The following is a 15,069-nucleotide window of genomic DNA, read 5'->3' on the forward strand; positions in this document are numbered from 1 at the left end:
AACTCAGCAGTGGCCAGAAGATTGGAGAAGATCAGTCTACATCCCAATCCCAAAGAAGGGCAGTGCCAAAGAATGCTCCAACTATCGCACAATTGCACTAATTTCTCATGCTAGCAAGGTTATGCTTAAAATTCTACAAGGAAGGCTCAAGCAGTATGTGGACCGAGAACTCCCAGAAGTGCAAGCTGGATTTAGAAGAGGCAGAGGAACCAGAGACCAAATTGCAAACATGCGCTGGATTATGGAGAAAGCTAGAGAGTTCCAGAAAGACATTTACTTCTGCTTCATTGACTATGCAAAAGCCTTTGACTGTGTCGACCATGGCAAACTATGGCAAGTTCTTAAAGAAATGGGAGTGCCTGATCACCTCATCTGTCTCCTGAGAAATCTCTATGTGGGACAAGAAGCTACAGTTAGAACTGGATATGGAACAACTGACTGGTTCAAAATTGGGAAAGGAGTACGACAAGGCTGCATTTTGTCTCCCTGCTTATTTAACTTATATGCAGAATTCATCATGCGAAAGGCTGGGCTGGATGAATCCCTAGCCGGAATTAAGATTGCCAGAAGAAATATCAACAACCTCAGATATGCAGATGACACAACCTTGATGGCAGAAAGTGAGGAGGAATTAAAGAACCTTTTATTGAGGGTGAAAGAGGAGAGTGCAAAATATGGTCTGAAGCTCAACATCAAAAAAACGAAGATCATGGCTACTGGTCCCATCACCTCCTGGCAAATAGAAGGGGAAGAAATGGAGGCAGTGAGAGATTTTACTTTCTTGGGCTCCATGATCACTGCAGATGGTGACAGCAGCCACGAAATTAAAAGACGCCTGCTTCTTGGGAGAAGGGCAATGACAGGCCTAGACAGCATCTTGAGAAGTAGAGACATCACCTTGCCAACAAAGGTCCGTATAGTTAAAGCTATGGTTTTCCCAGTAGTGATGTATGGAAGTGAGAGCTGGACCATAAAGAAGGCTGATCGCCGAAGAATTGATGCTTTTGAATTATGGTGCTGGAGGAGACTCTTGAGAGTCCCATGGACTGCAAGAAGATCAAACCTCTCCATTCTGAAGGAAATCAGCCCTGAGTGCTCACTGGAAGGACAGATTGTGAAGCTGAGGCTCCAGTACTTTGGCTACCTCATGAGAAGAGAAGACTCCCTGGAGAAGACCCTGATGTTGGGAAAGATGGAGGGCACAAGGAGAAGGGGGCGACAGAGGACGAGATGGTTGGATAGTGTTTTCGAGGTTACCAGCATGAGTCTGACCAAGCTGCGGGGGGCAGTGGAGGACAGGAGTGCCTGGCGTTCTCTGGTCCATGGGGTCACGAAGAGTCGGACACGACTAAACGACTAAACAACAACAAATTTGGTCCAAAGGCCACATGTAACATTAATACAAATGTGGAGGCTTCCTGTTTCACAGGAAACTGCAGCTATTCAACAACTAGAGCGTAACTCTAAACTATGATTATCCTAAGACTTTTCAGAAGAGTGTTATACGGCCTTGTGGTCCAGCTTCTGTATGGCGATACACTGTTGGAAGTGGGAGGAGCCAAATTCTCAGCCGCTGAGTTCAAAATTAGGAATAAATTCCCTTGAAACGAGGGTCACAAATTGTGACTATTAAGACACTCAGGATGCCTAGAGACTAGTATCGTTCAGGTGTTTTTGTTGGGATCAATATTTAATTTTGGAGATGCCTTAGTTTTGCTTTATTGGTATTATGTTTCCACATATTTATTGTTAGCTATTTATTGTTAGATCTTATTATGAATTATGAATTATATGCTTAATTTTATTGTACTGTATATTTACTAGACATTCCATGGTGGAAGTAAATACAGTGCTATCGTTTTCATGTCTTTCTTTGACTCTTGTTTTAACCCATGATTGGAGCAGAAAACGATGAAATAACAAGTCTTAGGATTCACTTTCCATTTTTCTCATTTTGTTTTTATTTAGCAGGATTTTGCTCCGTAGTTTTTAATCCGTATATTTGCACACGGCTGGCAGACCACTGCATTGTTTGGGCTGTAGCTTCCGGGGTCACAGGCCACTGCGAACCAAATGGGCAAATGTCATATTGGGGAAATGAAGCCATCTAATGGGTTATCAGTCATGATATTCTTGCAACAATCAAGATTATATATCTACCTCTCCATGCACACACATGCAAAACATATGCACAAAGGACCAAGTGCAACAGCATTGCAATCATTTGTCTAACCTTTGCAATTAAGGAAAACATTTATTTACAATTCCAAGTTATTTGTCAAATGGCCATTCCCTCATCTTGCGACATTGCATTTATTCCACAAATTCATCGGGTTTGTTTGTTTTTATTGTTACTATTTTGCTGCCAAACTTCCAGTGCTCATTTGTTATCTTTAACATCAAATCCTCGTTGTAATAGTGACAGTGGGAAGCAAAGCAATTTTCACAGGATGGGAATTACAAATAGCAGGAGTACCTTGGTTGACGAATTTAATCCGTTCTGGCACCTCTGCTTTCACTCGCCTCCAAATGTCGCTACACTGTTTGTATTTACAGTGGTACCTTGGGTTACAGATGCTTCAGGTTACACACTCCGCTAACCCAGAAATAGTACCTTGGTTTAAGAATTTTGCTTCAGGATGAGAACAGAAATCGTGTGGCAGCAGCAGGAGGCCCCATTAGCTAAAGTGGTACCTCAGATTAAGAACAGTTTCAGGTTAAGAACAGACCTCCAGAACAAATTAAGTTCTTAACCTGAGGTACCACTGTACATGTGTGCAGAGGGAATAAAAATACTTTTGGGATAAATATTTCAATAGTATTTTGAGAGGTTTTTGGTTGGGCAATGTGCTGCAGAAACGAATTGGGGTTGTTGTTGTTTTTTGCCAAAGTGGCACTGACCTAAAATAGACAGATTCACCCATCCGTGTTTCTAAAAGGAGCAATTGCACCTCTGTGCTTTTGAGGTTGCGTAGGAGGTGTTCTCTCAGCCTCAAAAAGCTGTGCTCAAAGAGCCCTTATATCGCTTGATTTAATAGGAGAAATCAGCTGGGCATTCATTGCTGGGTGATCTGAGCCCAACCTCTCTCAGCCTCAGTAGCTACCTTGCAGAGCTGTGATAATAAATGGGGAGTGACCTTCCCAAAGCCATGTGTGCCATCCCGAACACTTCGGAGGAGGATGGTGAGGGTGGTGGGAACAGATAGATAGATAATAAAACAAATACCGCAGCAATTTGCACAGTCGCTGTGGGCGATGTCGTTTTTCCCAAACCCTGGCCGGCAGCTGTCCAGCCGAGTGACTTGTAAACTATGGTCTATGTAATGGATTGCAGGGGCATTCTGAAACTCATGTTTCATGATGTACTGCTGCCTACGGAAGAACTCTTCCACGAGCGACTGGGCCTAAAACATACAATTAAGTCAGAAAAATACAACAACATGCATGTTGACTGGATGCATCAACGTTATATATTTCCCTACATGTAACAAGGGGGGCTTATTCCTTCTCACTTCCTTGCCCTTGCCAGTGCATTCTATAGCAACCATTCTCTCCTCACTTCATTACATAAAGGAACAAGATTTTAGTCCCCATAAATTGTGCACTAACATTTGAAAATGCCTGCAGAAGACCCCTCTAGTGTTCAAACATCTATGTTATTTGAAGTTGCTTGCTCCCTGCACTTTTAAAGGATAGCAATGGGCTATGTGAAGGTATTCATGCCCCTGCAGTGCATGTCACGAGGAGCGGCATCTGCTGAAATCACCCTCCCACTTCAGGATAAAAACAGAAGGTGCAGGAACGCTGGCCTCTAGGTTATGGCTGCTCCCTTTCATTTCTCCAGCCAGTGTTTATCCCCTCCTTTTCCTGTTGGCACTGCCAGCCTCATTGTTCAGTAGGCTGTCATGGCAGCCATGCTTCTTAGTAATACTGTGCATGTGCTAATGGTAGAGGGTGCTCCTTGGTACTGGTAGGGCAGGCCAGGGAGACCAGGAGGAGGTGGAACCAGAGCCAATGATGGGCAGAGCCAAGTAATTCTAGTTTGGTTCCCACCCTGCTCCTTGCTGAGTTCTGCCAGGGCAATGCTGAAACCAACAGTCAGGGCCATCCCCTCAACTGGATGCATGTAAAGAGACAGACAGGTAGGCGCTGGCAGAGGGCAGATTGAGGTTAAAGGGGCAGTGCCTCATTTACCCTAATGGAATAACCACAAAACAGCGTTCAAAACAGTTAGCCAAAAAAAAGGACAACTGCAGCAGATGTGCAGAACAGTTAGTGATCCAAGCACTGCCAGTTGGGGAGAGGGGGCACTTACCTATCTCCACCCCGAAAAACCTAACTTAGAGAGTAATTCAAACCCAAGATACTGCAAGAGAGACCGGTTATGACTTATTAGTGTACACAGGAGGCTATATGCCAAGGAGTAGGGAAAGGTATTTTATGCTTTGTAAGCTGCTCTGAGCCTCTATTCCCTCTCTCCCAACTCACTTATCTTGTTAGCATTTTGGAATGTATAACTGTTGAATATTCCAGTTCAGAATTATTTTTTTTGAAAAGAACTCTGACCTTTTGAACACGGTTGTTGGTCACATCTTCACAGTCAGAGGCCATCTTGCGACAGATAAGTTCCCAGCCAGGGGCAAATGGACTCACTAAAAGGCAAAGAAATACAACTGCCTGCTGATGAAAATTCATTTCTCTGTTAATTGTGCCTAAAGACTCACCAAAGACAGGATTTTTGCACTCATTCCCAAGCCTTATTTACTCACAATTAAACCTGGGCGATTGGAATGGAATTTGCTTCCAGGAAAGGTTGCTTAGGACTGCAGCCACAAAGGCTGCCTTCTTTCAAGCTATATTAGATCTGCCTTGTTTAGGAGTGTTATTAGAAAAGGACGGACAATCCAGGAGACACATAACCTGTCTTATAGCTCCATCTTTGGGCCAGGAAGGGGGGGAGGAAATAAACCCCAAACCCTAAGCTCTTAAAGTGATGGGTGAAGCAAGCAACAGATGAAGAAGGAATGTGGCTTCAGTTATACTATAACCAAGTACCATGGACAGCGACAGAAGGCCTGGCCTATGGCAGTGGCTTTCAAACTTTCTATCTTGTGAGAAGACTTTTGCCATTGATTTCTCTGCCATTAAACCCCAGTGCCTTGCAGCAAATTCTGGGGGCATGTTCTGTGCTGCAGGCAGCTCTCATGATGTCGTTTGGGCTTTCACTTTGCTCCGTGTGAGCCCATGTGAACCAAGACCCAACCCTCTCTGGTGGCTGCATATTGCAAGGAAGTTCAGTGGAGGTATGCAAGAGACCTTTCAGGAAGTTTGTGTACTGTTAGAAAGACAGGGCACTTTCTCTTCTGATAAGAGATAAAATGCCCTTTAGGGAACCTCTCTAAAGGCCAGTCAGGGGGATCTTTTATCTCTGATTTTAGCATCAAACAACATAACACTGAGATTGGAAATAAGTCCTCTGCCTGCTGTTTAAGAGTAAAAGGCAGCATTTTTCCCTTTTATTCTTAAAGAACAGGCAGAGGGCCTATTTGACATTTCAATGCTGTGGTGTTTGGCGCTAAGACTGGAGATAGAATATCCCTCTGACGGATCTTTAGAGATCCTCTCTAAATATCTAGCTCTATGTGGATCATCCCACCACTGTTTCCCGTTGGCCAAAGGCCATGGTGACAAAACAGAACCACCCCTCTTCTGTTACCTTGAAAAACAATGAACAGCTCGTCTTCTAGCCCATGTTTTGGTCGCTTGACAGAGAAGCATCTGTAGGACGTCTCGCTGATACGACATGTCAGGTGGGAAATCAGATTGTTCAATATCTTATTTAGCTCTTGAAAGAATTGATGATTTGTTGTTAGACGGCACTCTTTGGTCGTAAAGTGAACAGCCATTCGATACGTGTAATCTGGTTCCCGATATGCTTTAAAAGATGGGGGTGAGAGGAGAAATGTGTTTGACTCTAAATGGTATGCACTATCATTTGCTGTTGTTGCTAACCATATTTATCAATTTATAAAGCACCTACCGCAACTACGATTTGTACATAAAATAAAAGACCCAGGCTCTTTTCTCTCAGGCTTATGGTGTAAGATAATCTATTGTTTTCAGGCCTCGGTCAACGTATTTGGGTTGTGATCTATGAATTGGCTACAACCTGACACCAGGTAAGCCACACCAGTAGTGCTGCTGCTGTTTCTCTTTCTCACTTAAAGTTTCTTTCCTTGGCCACTAAAAGTCAGGGAAGAAGCAGGGCACCTGGGACAAGATCCATGAACAACAGTCATGTTAGCACAACTGTAGTTTAGTATAATGTCCATGAGCTAGAACGAGCATTCATGTGCTAACCCTTTCCTCTTCTCTTGCACAGCCAGGAGGAGTTTAAAGCTTCACGTTTCAGTTAACCATGGCCTTTTTTCGACTGACGTACTGCGGTTAGCATTAACAAGCCAGCTTCAAACCATGGCTTGGGTGGTTGGCTTGTTTAAGTTAACTATAGTTACTCAGAACCATGGCTCCAGGACTGGATCATCTGGGAAGCTGGATGGGGAGAAACATTAGAGGAGCATGCAAGCTCAAGGCTTGCTCAGGTTTGTTCCAACTCATGCACCTTGCATTAAAACTGTGAAGCGCCCTGAGACCTGCAGGTATAGGGCAGTATACAAATTTAATAAATAATAACAAATAATTAAAACTGTGGATTAGTATGACATGTGAACCAGCTCAGTTTCTGCATATTAGTAGTAAACAGGTGCTCTGGGGCACTTACATATAAGCAATTAGTGCAGAATCCCAGTTTAATTGCAGAGAAAGAGAAGTGCAGAAAACCTGTACCTGTGCCCCCCCTCTGTGTATGAGAGAGAGGGGGGAGGGGGAGAGAGAGAGGTGTTGGCTTGGCCAGCTCTTGTGCACAGGTAACACCTTCCAGATAATGGAGATAAAGTACCTATGGTGTCTGCAGATTTAGCTGCTGTCAAAGGCACAGGAGTAGGAGCTAACTGAAAAGCTGGCAACTCTAGTTGAGTCCTCATTAGAGGACGGTGCATTTCTGAGTACCCAAACTTCTCTCGTATGTTTTGAAGGCTCACAGTAGCCTGATTCAGTCCTGTTTGTGAGCTTAGGAATTAGGCAAGGCCTAGAGCAAGAGTTAGGAGGGCACAGGCAAGACAGAACTTGCTTCTCTTACCATACACCATAAACCTATATGTCTTGAATATCTCTCGTTCTCCTTTCATGTCGGGCTGTAAAACTCTGTAAGAAAGTGTGCAAGTGTAAGATCCAGACATGTGCTCTGTAAAACCGCGCACCATCAACTTTCCAGTAGCTGTGAGATTCACATAACTTTTCCCTAAAAGAAAGAAAGAAAGAAAGGTAAAGCCAGGTCAACAGACATGCAACATACATGAGCCTAGAGAACCTGTGCTCTAAGGCAGCTGCAGGCATGCAAAGGATCTGGTGGGAGGGGTCCTACAATACATGCAAATGGCATCCTAATTTTGCTTTCTGTGCTGGGGCAGCTGCCACCATTAGAAGTCACTATTAGCGCAGATACCAAAATAAATGGGCCTGTTTAACTTAGCAAAAAGGGTTAAGAGGAGGTAGGAAACCATATAATTTCCCAGCTGTCAGTTTCAAAAGTGATTTGCCATGCGCCAGGGCAACTGAAAGTCAGGAAACACAAGCCCAATACCCTCTTGGGCAAATGGAAGTAGTTACACAGTTATTTGGATCCCAGCAGACAAGCACCTAATTTCTGTGCTACTCCGACACTCTAGTTGTGGCACATTATGGTGTATGGGTGAATCCATCTCTCCATGTGGAGGGGGTGAGTTTGTAGCCCTGTCTTCAAGAGGGAGTTGAGCTAGAAAGCCTATTGATCCTTTCTATCGCAGGGGGTTGGACTAAATGACCCTCGTGGTCCCTTCCAACTCTACAATTCTATGATTTCTGATTCTGCCAAAAAGGTAACTCACGTCTCAGGTTCAGTCCATCTGGCCCAATCCATAGGTAGTTGGGGTCTATGACTTCACTTTGTGAAAGTGACAAGTCCATGCACACTAGAAAGGGGCTGTCTCTGTGTACTTTGACATAGACATTCACTGCAGAAGAAGATGTTGAAAAATGGTCATATCCTGAGCATAAGTAAAGATAAAGGTAAAGGACCCTGGACCAGGGCCAGATTTAGATGAAGAGAGGTCCTAGGCTACTCCACTTGTGAGGCCCTTCCCCACCCCCACCCCCACAACTAGAAGAAAATGGAAAAGTGTTATAAACAAAAATGCATAAAATTAATACTGAAAAACTTCTGCAATAACTGAACTTTGTAAACCTTTTGCAGCCTGGGCAGGCCGTGTTGTCCTCTTATATACCTGCTGGGATTGACAAGGCACCTGACCCTCAACTGAATCTCATAACTCTTCTGTAGCTGCCTCTGATTAGTTCATTTAATTCTTAGTGGAAATAATTAGCATGTGCATGGAAGTTGCCAAACCAATTAACCAACTAGAAGGATTACTCTTAATAGCACCAGTTTTCCTATAACTTGATGTTGCTGGATAGTTTTGATGAACTGCAAAAGCATTTTTAGTTTGCTTTCTGTTGCCACCCTGGAACTTTTCTTTATTAGTGCCACTTTGTTTTGTACGATTCCTTGCAAATGAAGGAAAACAACTTTTCTGCTTGTATATGTTGATAATATAATTTTGGTTACTGAGGACAAACAGGGTTTTACAAAAACAAGATTGGGTGCAGGCCTGGCCAGGACATAGGCATCCTGACTGTGACAAAGGTGACCTGTGTGCTTGCTTGCTTGCTTGCTTGCTTGCTTAACAGCTGTTGGGAACTTCAAGGTCGCTGCTCTCCCTTCTTATGGTCTTTGTACTGGGCCTGGAGACTCCAATAGAGAGCATTCCATGTCAAGAAGGAGGGCAAGTGGGCACTCTATCAAATGACAGGGCAGGAGCTACACAGAGCAGGGCCTCTTCAGTGGTGGTGCCCATTGTATGCCTCACTCTTCCCAGACCTGCTCTCTGTTAGCCTGTATTTTGGAGCTTTATAATTTAGGAAGACCATGGAAGAACTGGTTGACAAGTCTTATCAGTTGCTGACATATGAGCGAATTTTATTTGCTGCTATTCTGTGCTTCTGGTGCACCAGGGTTTACACCAGAGTAATAGAGTTGGCCAGGATGCCAAAAGGGATACAATTTATGAGCTTTCTCCATTATCTGCACAGCAGGGGGTGTTCAGTCAACAGTGCAAAGGCTGAGCTGAAGTGTTTCCTGCTGGTTACCTGCTTTCAGCAATAGGGGTCACTGTTTGGTAGTATCCAGTTGGTTAGCTGTCAGATTCTAGAGCTCCCTATTGGTGGCTCTTAGGTAATTCAAAAAATACAGAGTCTGTTCATAAAACACAGTGTTCATTTGTCAGGGACTCAGCGGGAGCGCAGGGAGGAGAGGAGATGGATAGCGAGGGGGAGCAATCCGAGGGCAGCGTAGGAGAATATGACAGCAGCCCGATAGATTCCATGAGCCTCTCCAGCGAATCGGAAGATTCACAGAAGGGGGCGCCGATGGGCAGGGCAAGGGGCGACCCAAGGGGGACACCCCAGAAGCAAGGGGCCAGCGGGGACTCCCAGAGCAGCAGTTGGAAATCAGGACCAGCTTCCCCACCAGAGCGTAGTGGGGGGGAGGAGTCCCAGGTGTCAGAGCCCACATATGCACCACCAGCGAGAGAAGATGAGTCAGGGTTGACCACGCCTCCATCGGAGAGCGAGTTAACGGTTAAGAGGAAAGTTGCAGGCTGGGCGCGTGCGCCAAGTTCAAAGGTACAGGCGAGCGGCACAGAAGGTAGCCCGGATAGGGAACCAGGTCCTAAAGCCCGCCGGAAGGAGGGGCAAGAATCGTCAGGGTCAGCGTCAGAGGAGTCCAGGAAGGATGAGACCCTAGCGGGCAGGAGGGCCCAGAGGAGAAAGGAACTTAGGAAGAGGTGGAGCAAAGCGAGAGTCTTAAACTGGTGTGGAAGGGGAGGAGACTCAGACGGGACTTCGCCGGTCTAAGGTCGGGACGTAGAGCTGCACGCTGCGGCTTTAAAATGGAGACTGAATCTCAATAAAGACTTTTGTACATAACTACAGCCTAGCGTTGGTCCTCTGTGAGCTGGGACCTGGAGGCAGCTCTGACATCATTCATAAAGCAGTAGCATAAATCTCCATTGCTACATATTGGGTGTATATTTCAGTAGTTGAACATACAAGTTTATGGTCATGCTGTAGTGTAGTGCTTATGTGACTGTGAATAAAGGGTGGCTGGGCTCGTTGTCTCGGGGTTTGGGGGGGAAGAGGTGACAAAACTGATTTCCATAACAAGTCCTTGAGTCTGCCCTCTGAATGGTGACACCGGGGACCTAGAAGGTTCAGGGCTTGTCAGTCCAACCCCTGCACAGTCTCATCAGGGCTGACCTTAAGGCAATTGGAGCAACTGGGCCAAATTGGGCACCGTGGGCCGCTCCTAAGGGGGCCCCTGCACCAGGGGAATCTAGGTGGATTTTATTTATATCTATAAGATTTTGCAGACTTTGGCTGTGAAGTGGGGCCCTACAAAAAAAAAATAAAAAAATTCAAGTTGCATCCCACTGCTTCAAATTGAGCCCCACTGGCTAGCCCTGAGTCTAATAGTTGCTGGGCCTGGGTTGCCCTGCCCTTGCATGAAGTCTTGGGTTTACAATTTTGGGAAAGGGAAGACTGCAGCACTGGGGAGCGGGCAGGCTAGAGAGGCCCCCTAGATTTAGAGGCCCTAGGATTCAGCCTACTTAGCCTATACATAAATCCGGCACTGCCCTGGACAGTTAAGTCTAGTCAAAGGCGACTATGGGGTTGTGGCGCTTATCTTGCTTTCAGGTTGAGGGAGCTGGTGTTTGTCCACAGACAGCTTTCTGGGTCATGTGGCCAGCATGACTAAACCACTTCTGGCGCAATGGAACACTGTGACAGAAGCCAGAGTGCACGGAAACACTGTTTACCTTACTGCCAAGGCGGTCCCTATTTATCTATTTGCACTGGTGTGCTTTTGAACTGCTCACCCCATCGTGGGGATTCAAACTGCCGACCTTCCGATTGGCAAGCCCAAGAGGCTCAGTGGTTTAGACCTCTTTTAATAAAGTGACACAAACAGGATACAATGCTCCTGTTGAACTTCTAAGAATTATCTCTGCTCCTTTCATTGGTAAACAACAACAACACACACACACTGTATTCCATGCACCATCTTAATTTTAGAAATGGAAAAATAAAATGTTACCTTTATGGTGGGTATTGCCATAAATGTAATTCTTTTTAACTGATGTAACAGAATACTGTTCTTTGCCCACTTCATTTTCGACTGCAGGGAAAATAAAATTATTTAATGATTAGGGCACATGGGATTGAACCACAGAGACCTGGGGTTAAATCCCAACTCACACGAAGCTTGCTCCATGACCTTGGACCAGTCAGTGCTCAGCCTACCCTTCCTCACAGAGCTGTTGTGAAGATAGCAAGCATTACAATGCAATGCAAGCTGCCCCAAGCTACCTGGAGGAATAGTAGGGTCTGAATATGATGTGAGGTTCAATCCCGATAAAATGAAGATGTTGGTAGGTGGTTTGTCTGACGGAAGAGGGTCTGGAACTGGCACTCTTTGGAAGGACCTTACTCTGCAAGGACCACACAATCTATAGGAATAGGAGCAGGAAGCAGACGGAAGTCCTTGTGTGGTGCTGGGGTGGGGCAGTGGCTCTGCATCTGCTGCAAGCAGCAGGACCTCTTGCACCAGCCCTGCGAATGTGGCCAGCTGCAAACACAGGACAGGCCTCCTACACCTCTCAGAATGGCGTAGGAAGAGGGAATTTCATCAGACGGCGTTTGCGTGGTAATACTTGATGCAGCACACAAGTTGGCTCCAGCAGAATGAGAATGTGTCAGATTGAAGGGCATAAAATAAGCCAGCACCTTGGAGGATTTATTGCTCACAAAACCTGCCAAAATAAATGTGTCCATCTTTAAGGTGCTGCAACAAGACCCATTTTGGTTGTTTTTTGCAATAGGCTTAATTACAGTGGTACCTCGGGTTACATACGCTTCAGGTTACAGACTCCGCTAACCCAGAAATAGTACCTTGGGTTAAGAACTTTGCTTCAGGATGAGAACAGAAATCGTGCTTCAGTGGCATGGCGGCAGAAGGGAGCCCCATTAGCTAAAGTGGTGCTTCAGGTTAAGAACAGTTTCAGGTTAAGAACGGACCTCCGGAACAAATTAAGTACGTAACCAGAGGTACCACTGTATATGTAATGGTTCCTCCCACCCCACCCAGTTTCTGAACCCTCTGCGAGAAGGCTAGGCCTGAGAACCACCAAGGGGCGGACCCAAGCGATGCTCATCGGCCGGCTGGTCCCGCCCCCTGGGGAATCCCGGTACCCAGACCTGCATGCCATTGGCCGATCCATTGTAAAATGGATGTCAGTTACCTTGGGTCAAGGCCATGAGAGCATTCAGCATGACCCCCATCGTGAGGAGAAGGTGGGGGGCGATGTACAAGGGAAGGGGCGACCAACCGCTGCCGCCTTGCATGGTGCAATGGAGAGTCCATCCTTTTCTGCTACTCTGGCCCTCTCAGCCTTCTGTCCATAAGGGGGGGAGAAGGGGGAAACAAAGGGAGATACCCCTCCTGCGTCCAGTCGGCGTTCCAACTGTCAAGCCAACAGACTTGTCCTCTTGTCTTTCCAGTAACCGTGGCTACTGTTCTGCCTCGGTTGTTCCGGAGAACCTCGGGATTCTCTGGAGGTTTATGAGAGTCCGTCATGGCAAATGTGCATCTCTGGAAGAAAGCCTGGCCTCCCGCAGCCCATCTTCCCTTGCAAGATGCTGTTGTAGGGGAGGGATGGGGTGGGCATTCGCCTGCTCCCTTTCCAGAGAGTGACTGAGGTCCCACTGGCCCACTCAGGGTGGCCTAAGGAATAGGTTGGACTTTGGAAAGGAAATTATGTTCCAACTAAAGAAGAATGGCTGAATAAATTATGTGAATACTTGGAATTAGCAAAGTTGACTGATTTGATAAGACAAAAACCAAAAAATATAATCCAGAAACAATGGAAATGTTTAAATGACTATTTATGTAGACAAAGATTGAATGTAAAGTATTAGTTGTGTTTAGAATAGATTTATGAAAGATTTAGAAAACTTATTGATTAGAATATTTGTGTGAGATTGTATGGGAATAATACAGAATAACAGATACAATCTTGCTTAAAATGTATATAGGAAGTGCAGTGTAAGCAATGGAAGTCAATGAATGACATTTTATTAATATTTTAATATTGAGATATTTGTAGAATAAATTTGGAAGAAATTCTTCCAACTTTTATTCTTCTTTTCTCTCTCTATTTTTTCTTCTTCTTTTCTTCTTTTCTCTTTTGTTCTTTTTTTATATATGTGTGCTTATCTGAAATATGTATGTATGTATTTGCAATATTTTGCTTATATTTTGTAATAATTATGTTAAATAAATTAATGTTTTTTTTTTAAAAAAGGAATAGGTTGGTTGGTCTTGTGCCCTACTTCAAAGAGGAGATTATTCAGTATGTTTCTGAGCACAATTCAAAGTGTTGGTGCTGACCTTTAAAGCCCTAAACGGCCTCGGCCCAGTATACCTGAAGGAGCGTCTCCACCCCCATCGTTCAGCCTGAACACTGAGGTCCAGCTCTGAGGGCCTTCTGGCGGTTCCCTCACCAGGCAGAGGGCCTTCTCGGTGGTGGTGCCCACCCTGTGGAACACCCTTCCATCAGATGTCAAGGAAATAAACAACTACCTGACTTTTAGAAGACCTCTGAAGGCAGCCCTGTTTAGGGAAGTTTTAAATGTTTGATGTTTTATTGTGTTTTTAATATTCTGTTGGGAGGCTCCCAGAATGGCTGGGGAAACCCAGCCAGATGGGTGGGGTGTAAATAAGAAATTATTATTATTATTATTATTATTATTATTATTATTATTATTATTATTATTATTATTATCTTTGAAGAGATGAGGACAGTAGTTGGAAAAATCTGTCCCTAAAAGGTTTATTTAATCATTTTATTTATTTATTTTTTCATTTATATACCATAGAAATATACTATATCTTCTAAGGATCTCAAGGTGGTGTACATAACCATGTTCATCCTCCTCCCTATTTCATCTTCACAACAACCCCTGTGAGGAAGGTTAGGCTAAATTGTGTTTGTAACCTTTAGGCTACATTCCTATACAAACTGAGCTGGGAGTAAGTCCCATTGAACAGAGTGTGGCTTACTTCTGCATAAATGTGCACAGAAGTGCACTGCTAATGTTTACAATGGTTTTAAGTAATCTGAATCAAACAGGGAGAAGCAGCTGACAGACGCACAGTTAGGGGAGAAGACCTCCCAGATCAATACTCTGTGGTCTGAGTACTGGAGAACCAATGCTTCCTTAACTAGGAGAAGGACGGCTGGATTCCTGCTCCCCCCCCCAACAAATGAGTGACAGCAACTAAAAAAATTGTGCCTCGTTATTATGTTTTTGCACCACATCTGCCACCTCCCCCCACCACCTGGGGACGCTCTGTTCCTACACAACATGCAAGTATTTCCTGTCCTTCCCTGACAAGCCCTGAGTGTCATTGCTGCGATGCAAGACAGCTCCCTTTTGAAGCAGAAGCCTGCCAGGTTGGGAATCTTATTTTCTTTCTGAAAGTCCAGAGGAATCCCAGGACCCAGAAGAGAAGCATCTGGAGCAGTTGCTGCAGAACAAAATGGAAGGTGAGAGATGATACAATTCTGACGAGTTCTGTTTCAGCAAAACCCTGGTTTCCTTTCCTTTCCTTTATTTTATTTTCATGTGCAAGTAGTTTCATAGTTGATCTCCTTTCTTCTTCTTCTTCTTCTTCTTCTTCTTCTTCTTCTTCTTCTTCTTCTTCTTCTTCTTCTTCTTCTTCTTCCTCCTCCTCCTCCTCCTCCTCCTCCTCCACACACATCCACATCCACAGAAGCTCCCGGGAACCACAAGACA

At 44.9% G+C, this 15,069-nt stretch overlaps 2 protein-coding genes across 5 annotated transcripts in view; one reads left to right on the forward strand and one right to left on the reverse strand.

Annotated features, from left to right (window-relative positions):
- Nucleotides 1-1,937: 1,937 nt before the first annotated feature.
- Nucleotides 1,938-12,726, reverse strand: ZPBP2 (zona pellucida binding protein 2). Of its 2 annotated transcripts, none has more exons than XM_079948870.1 (8): nucleotides 12,513-12,726; nucleotides 11,309-11,389; nucleotides 7,986-8,111; nucleotides 7,199-7,360; nucleotides 5,717-5,935; nucleotides 4,567-4,652; nucleotides 3,227-3,404; nucleotides 1,938-2,062 (listed from the first exon to the last, which is right to left on the reverse strand). In XM_079948870.1, the coding sequence occupies exons 1-8, from the start codon at nucleotides 12,613-12,615 to the stop codon at nucleotides 1,965-1,967; spliced, it is 1,053 nt and encodes a 350-aa protein (XP_079804996.1). In that variant the 5' UTR covers nucleotides 12,616-12,726; the 3' UTR covers nucleotides 1,938-1,964. The 2 variants fall into 2 exon arrangements, with proteins under 2 accessions (XP_079804996.1, XP_079804997.1); XM_079948871.1 differs by having other exon boundaries at nucleotides 12,609-12,725.
- Nucleotides 12,727-14,688: 1,962 nt separating this feature from the next.
- Nucleotides 14,689-15,069, forward strand: part of IKZF3 (IKAROS family zinc finger 3) — an 84,550-nt gene continuing 84,169 nt past the window's right edge. For all 3 annotated transcript variants that reach the window (XM_079948802.1, XM_079948801.1, XM_079948803.1), the window contains exon 1: nucleotides 14,689-14,819. In XM_079948802.1, coding sequence (XP_079804928.1) covers nucleotides 14,813-14,819 — 7 coding nt within the window. In that variant the 5' untranslated portion in view covers nucleotides 14,689-14,812. The remainder of the gene's footprint in view (nucleotides 14,820-15,069) is intronic.

The sequence above is a fragment of the Podarcis cretensis genome (genome assembly GCF_951804945.1).
Source record: "Podarcis cretensis genome assembly, chromosome: 13".
Lineage (NCBI taxonomy): Eukaryota > Metazoa > Chordata > Lepidosauria > Squamata > Lacertidae > Podarcis > Podarcis cretensis.

Coding starts and splice junctions, on each gene's coding strand:
- ZPBP2 (XM_079948870.1), bottom strand. CDS start 12,615: ATGCAAGGCGGCAGCGGTTGGTCGCCCCTTCCCTTGTACATCGCCCCC. Junction 11,390..12,512: donor TCTCATGGCCTTGACCCAAG/GTAACTGACATC, acceptor TTTTCCCTGCAG/TCGAAAATGAAGTGGGCAAA. Junction 8,112..11,308: donor TGGCAATACCCACCATAAAG/GTAACATTTTAT, acceptor CTTCTTCTGCAG/TGAATGTCTATGTCAAAGTA.